The sequence below is a fragment of the Haliaeetus leucocephalus genome, unplaced genomic scaffold, assembly GCF_000737465.1.
Source record: "Haliaeetus leucocephalus isolate CR32 unplaced genomic scaffold, Haliaeetus_leucocephalus-4.0 Scaffold517, whole genome shotgun sequence".
NCBI lineage: Eukaryota > Metazoa > Chordata > Aves > Accipitriformes > Accipitridae > Haliaeetus > Haliaeetus leucocephalus.
The window spans coordinates 2,999,252-3,005,251 of NW_010972953.1; the positions used below are offsets into that span (position 1 = coordinate 2,999,252).

The 6,000-nt window shown below is 60.5% G+C and overlaps 1 protein-coding gene across 1 annotated transcript; it reads right to left on the reverse strand.

Moving 5' to 3' along the window:
* Window positions 1–49: 49 nt before the first annotated feature.
* On the reverse strand, window positions 50–5,534 carry YARS (tyrosyl-tRNA synthetase). The gene is made up of 14 exons (XM_010576051.1): window positions 5,489–5,534; window positions 5,313–5,377; window positions 4,884–5,030; window positions 4,593–4,768; window positions 4,230–4,359; window positions 3,804–3,884; window positions 3,370–3,462; window positions 3,034–3,169; window positions 2,743–2,828; window positions 2,122–2,257; window positions 1,648–1,742; window positions 1,313–1,506; window positions 1,029–1,170; window positions 50–771 (listed from the first exon to the last, which is right to left on the reverse strand). The coding sequence occupies exons 1-14, from the start codon at window positions 5,502–5,504 to the stop codon at window positions 661–663; spliced, it is 1,608 nt and encodes a 535-aa protein (XP_010574353.1). The 5' UTR covers window positions 5,505–5,534; the 3' UTR covers window positions 50–660.
* Window positions 5,535–6,000: the final 466 nt, after the last annotated feature.

Consider the following 6,000-nt stretch of genomic DNA (forward strand, 5'->3'; position numbering starts at 1 on the left):
CATTTTATTTGGGTTTACGACAGATGATGGTTCCCGAGTCAGTATTTAAGGCCCACGCCCCCCATGGCCTCCCACGGGCTTACGACGGAGCCAGGAGTGTTGCCTGGGCTCTTGGTCAAAGAGCAGCACCAGCAGCAGCCGCCACAGCCCTGGGCAGGCTGGGCACGGAGCAGGGGGTGTCCAGGCCAAGCAGGGGACAGGGCCTGCCTGCCAGGCAGCTGCCCCCAGCTCTGTTAGCAGCAACAGTTTTGAGCAAGCAGCCCTCACTGCAGCACCCACACACGCCATCCCAATCGGGTCCAGCGGGCAGGGCGTCCAGTCCATGGCACAACTGGGAGCGAGCCGATGGCCCCAGCGGAAAGTCTGAGGCCGCGGGCACAAGTCACACAGATCCCTTAGGTGTGGTGCCACCACCAGTCCCCAGAGCTGGCCCACAGCCGAGGCACAGATGCTGGCTGAGCAGGCCCAGGGCGAGGGGGATGTCAGAGGCAGCTCTCCAGGTGGGAGGCTGCAAATTCAGTCCCAGAGCTCCCGGAGCCCACAGGGCTGAGCCCCCGGCTCGGGGCGCTGGGGAGGAGATGGCAGAGACCGGGGAGGAGAGCCTGGCTGAGGTGGTGGAGGGGGCCAGGCAGGAGGCGCGAGGAGCAGCTCTGGTGCTTGTTAGCTGATGCTCCCTCCCTTCAGGCTTTTACAGGAGACTCTCCCCAGCTTGGTCAGGAAGTTTCTTTGCTTCCACTGGGCAACACAGTCCTCAGAGACGCGGAAGTCGGCCTGGGGAGCAGAGCAGGGGAGGCAGGGTCAGGGCCGGGCTGCCAGTAGGAGAGCGGCGCCTTGTTTAGCCAGCGAGGAGGTTCATCTCCTCCACGGCTTCGTTGACAGTAGCAAACATGGGCACTAAGCAGCTAATTTGGGGTCACCCAGAGGTGCGGACAGTGGCATCTACGTGGCCCTAAGCACTGCCCCACTCGACACCTGGAGTCCCAGCTACTCCGAGCTGTGGCCCAGCCCCCCCCGGCGCAGCTGCTCACCTGCAGCTTCTCAAAGACCTTCTTCTTTGGCTTGAGCTCGTCATCAGGCTCCCCGCCCTCGTAGCCCTCCACGTAGACGCGCTCCCCGGCACAGCACCCGGCTGGCGGGTCCAGGGGCTCCACCTGCCGTGGTTCCCCCACGCTGTGGAGGGAAGTGGAGAGAGGAGAGTCACCCCAAGGCAGTACCCACCCACCCCTCAGCACTGCCGGGCTTTAGGGCAGGAGAGGGGGGTCTGGACTGCACCCCTGGAGGGGTACACGGCCCTGATGCCCCCCTCCCTCACCTGGAGGCACACAGCACCATGCCCTGCGACTCCACACCCCTCATCTTCTGGGGCTTGAGGTTGCAAAGCAGCACCACCAGCCTGTCCTGCAGCTGCTCCTTGGGGACAAACTGCACCAGGCCACTGACCACAGTGCGGGGCTCAGGCTCGCCCACATCGATCTTCTCCACGTACAGGCTGTCAGCATCTGGGTGCTGCCAAGCAGAAGGAAGGTGAGGAGCAGAGAAGGGAACTGGGGTGGCAAAGAAGAAGGATGCAGACAACCCCCCCACACACACTGAGTGCCCGTGTCACTATATGGGAAGGTTACTCCCCTCTCCCTGTAGTGCCTGTACCTTTTCCACACTGATCACTTTGCCAACACGGATATCCAGCCGGGATGGGACCACATTCTCTGGCTCTGAGTTCTTGGTACCCTTCTCTGCAGGCTCTGCAGTGCAAAGGGAACAGTTGTGCCACTCAGCATAAACCCAGGGGGCTGGCCAAGCCCTGGGGAGCACACAGTGACCCCCAGATGCTGTCTCTGGGGCCTGCTGAATTCCCTGCTTGTCTCTATACCAGAAAGCACAGTCCCTCCTCTGCTTTGCTGGCCTCTCAAGCACCAGAGAAGGATGCTGGCATCTCTCTTCTCCAGAGCAGGCAAACAGCCCTGACGTTGGCCTTTCCTCACCCTTCCTAATGCTCTCCAGGGCCGCTCCTGAGACTGAAATGTCAGAACTTCTCACTAACCTCAGCCCCTGAGGGACTCCCTCCCACCCAGCCAGGCGTGGCCACAGCCCCACTTCCCTGAGCTCCCAGCACCTCCTTACTGGCTTTGGACGGGTTGGGATATGCTGCGTTGGTCAGCTTCTTCAGTTCCGGGCTGTTGAATTTCTCTCTGATGGGGTCAAGCAGTTTGTTCAGGGCCACTTCCACTGAGTTCTTCAGGTCTCCGGGATGCACAACCTGTATCATGACAAACAGACGGGTTCCTGCATGGTTCCCTCCCAGGCAGGGGGAGCAGAATTTGAGTCACTGATCTGAAGCCAGAGAGGTAGGAACTGGAGACCAAACAGGGTGGGGAGATGAACCCCAACCCTTGGCCTGATTTCCCCCCTCAGTCATTGGAGCCCCTCTTCTGGACACTTTTGCTTGCAGCCTCAGCTGGGAACAGCTGAAAACAGTTAAACTGCTGCTCTGTTCCAGGATGTGGCTGACATGGTCGTGCCCTGCTCCAGGACAGCTGGTGCCCCCACATCCTTCACACATTCTCTCACCTTAGGGCTCTCCTGGCTGCGAGCACCCTACCACCCTACAGCCACTGGGCCACGCTCTGCTCCACACCTCTTCCCCGTGTGGATTTCCATCTCCCACTGCTGCTCAGAGCCCTCCCAGAGAACTCTTGGGAGCCTCAGGGACAGAGAGAGGGTTCAGCCCCTCCCGGCACTCACCTGCTCAGCAAAGTCTTTCTCCAGGGCCTCATAGGCTGTGTAGGTTTTGTTTCCTCCCCATTTTTCTTCTCGCAGAATCACAAACTCTGTGACACACAGATTTTAAGCCTCAGATTAACCCAAGTGGAGACTTGCCCCCACCCCACTTTGCCCAAGAGCTGAGGGGACCGCAGCAGGAGCTGGGGAGGAGGCACTGAGGGGCAGCCTGCTTCAGGGGACACACACTCCCGTCCCCTCCTCTTACCCACAGGAAAAACTAGACCCAGCACCCAAGCGTGGTGAGCCCCTCACCTGACTTGAGGGGAAAGAGGACGTGCTTGATGAAGGAGAGGACACCGTTATTCTCTATGTTCCCGGGCTCACAGAAAGCCTTCTTCAACTTCTTCTTCACATCCTCCTTGCGGTCCAGAAGGTCAATCTTTGAGTCCTGCAGGAAGAGATTTCCGCAGCCCTTTACTCAACCTCTTGCCCAAAAGAGACAACTCAATGCTGGAGTTGCTGCAGCTTCTTAGACGCCAGTGTGAGCAGAGAGAAGTCACCTTCCCTTGGGGTGCAGCCCCTCCACCTCCAGCCATTAACCCATCCCCCCGCAGAACCCCTGACTACAGCCACCATTCAGGGACCAACCTCTTCTGATGAGCTCATTTTGCTGCCTGTCAGACCAGGAACCATCGGGTTCATCAAATGGATGCGCTTGGCATAGCCCAGGGAGGGAAGGTACTGGGAAAAAGCAAGGAGGCAAGACATGGACAATCCTCTTCTGCAGATCAGCTTTAACTCACAATCCCTGTTTGCTCCTGGCTCCAGATAACTTGGGGACCCAGAATAACAGGACCCAGAAAGCTATCACAGGTTCACAAGGAGCTGACAGCCACAGCCAGGGACGTGTGACTATTTCGCACACCAGAGCCCCACAGACCACGAGAGCAGCAGCAGAAGCTGCGAAGAGCACTGTGGTGCCAACCGAAGTCACAGACACGCTTCTCCCAATGGATTAGCAAGTATGCGAGCCCTGAGCCAGACACCAGCATCGCAGGGAACTCACAAACTCCATTCCTCACCTTCTCTGCGAAGGTGAATATCTTCCTCTGATCAACTCCACCAAACTGTGCGTCGACCTTGAGGTACTCCTCATCCAGGGCCTGTGGAGAGACACACACAGCCTTGAGACTAGACCCAAGACTCCACACTCCAGCTGTGCTCAGCCTTCAGAGGTCCTGCCCGTCCCCCAGGATCTGCCCAGCCTCTGCCAGGGCACTCCCACCCTGGGAAGGATGGGAGCTCTCCAGACTGCCTGCTCTCCTGCAGCTGGCCAGAGTAACTGTAAAAGCAGCTCTGTGCTTGGGTTGTGCTTTGTGCTGCTGCCAGGTGTAATATTGGGGTGGAGTATAACGACCTTGGCATTCAACCTCACGCGTCCTCGCAGTCCTGACTTCACCCAGCAGCTCCCCAGCCGAGAGGCTCTGCTGACCTGCCTCGCCACGCACCTGCAGGCCTGGGTAGAGCAAACCGCTCAGCAAGGGGTGCTCCACCTGCTTCACCACCTCCGCTCCTGCCTTCTTCGCGTCATGCTGTGTCACCACGGACGAGAGGCGGTACACGTCCAGCGTGTATTCCCTGAGGAAAGGGACAGCACTGTTAGCACCAGGGAGGGGGACATCTTTTAGAGCTGCTTCACACAAATGCTGCTTCTGGCCACATCGAGAGGAGCCAAGGCCTGGAGGCACCTTCACTTTGTTCCCTGAGTGACAGTGCCTGGGAGCAGGCTCAGGAACAGGGCAAGCTCAGGAACACCAGAGCCCCAGGTCAGGCTCTCCCTTCCTGAGAGGACCAGGGGCTACAGGACTCACTTGCTGAGCTGGTAGTCGGTTCCCCGGACAAACTTCAGCTTTTCCAGGGGCACTCCAATGCTCTCCAGCACGGCTTTGATCACGTACTCGTAATAGCGGGTGCGCAAATCCAGCAGCTCCCAGGGGGCCTTCATGTTGTCTAGGTAAGCATGGAGATCAGCAAAGAGTATCGTCACCTAGTACGGAGGGGAACAGAGTCAGTGCCACACGAGTCAGGGGAACTACACGTTCCTATCCATTGGCACGGTGACAACGTCCTGCAGGGTCCAAGCTCCCAGCCTGGCCCCGTACCTCACACCCTGCCTTCAGGAAGTCTGCGATCTTGGACATGGGCACGAAGTAGGCCACGTGCGGCTTGCCCGTGGTGGCGGTTCCCCAGTAGATCTTCAACTCTCGCTCCTTCAGGATGGCCATGAGCTTATCCTCCCCCAGCACCTCCTGTGGATGGACAAGACACGGACCCTGCATGGCTGAGCCTCCCCGGGAACCCGCTGGCGTGGCTGGGGGAGGACGTGAACAGGACAACCTCCTGCTATACAGCTGAGCCCCGAGCCGCACCCAGGCTCCGGCCCACCCTGTATGCAGCATACCTTCGGGGCTCCCGCCGGGTCCAGAGGCTGATCCAGGTTCCCTCTGATACACCCAGGGCCTTGCTCCGGCTCCGATCCTGCACCCCCCTGCCCCGGCCTGCCCTGGCCCCGATCCCCCCCCCCCAAATACCTGCAGGTTCCGGGTAATGAGGTGATACTTCTCCTGCGGGCCGGGCGCAGGCTCCATGGCGGCGGCTGCAGGGAACGAGACAGCGTTACCGGAGGTTCCAACCCCCCGGGATCCCCCCGAGGCCCTGCCCGGTGCCGAGGCCTTGCCCGGTCCCCCCCCGGCCCAGCCCCACCGACCTTCCATGGGTTGCATCAGCTCCGCTCGGCGCTCGCCTACCGCGCCTAGACGTCATTTCCGCCGCTCGCTCGAGCGCCGAGCTGCCGATGAGCGGGGGAGGGCGGGGCCGCGCCCCACCAATGAGGCGGCGCCTCGCGCGCGTGCCGTTAAGATGGCGGCTGGTGAGCGCGGGGTGGCCAGTTCTGCTGCCACGGCCCGGCCCAGGCCCCGGCGGTTAATTTGTCTTCTTGTAGCTTTTTTGTGTATTTATTGGGTTTTTTGTTGTTTTGTTTTTTTTTTTAACTCCAGTCAGGGCTCGGGGGGGGGGGGGGGAATAGCCGGTGCTTGGGCGGGCCGGGCCTGGCCGGGAGGAGGAGCCGGGGGCGGCCTCGGCGCCCGCAGCGTTTGTGGGGGGCGGGTTGGGCGGCCCAGGGCGGCCCCCGTGGGAGGGGAAGTTAAAAAGGGGCCGGTGAGGTAGGGGCAGGCCCGTAGCGGGTAGGAGTAGACCCGTGTCTGAGAGAGGGGGAGGTCA

Coding starts and splice junctions, on each gene's coding strand:
- YARS (XM_010576051.1), bottom strand. Junction 3,463..3,803: donor TATTCACCTTCGCAGAGAAG/GTGAGGAATGGA, acceptor GCTTTTTCCCAG/TACCTTCCCTCCCTGGGCTA. Junction 3,170..3,369: donor AAATGAGCTCATCAGAAGAG/GTTGGTCCCTGA, acceptor CTCTTCCTGCAG/GACTCAAAGATTGACCTTCT.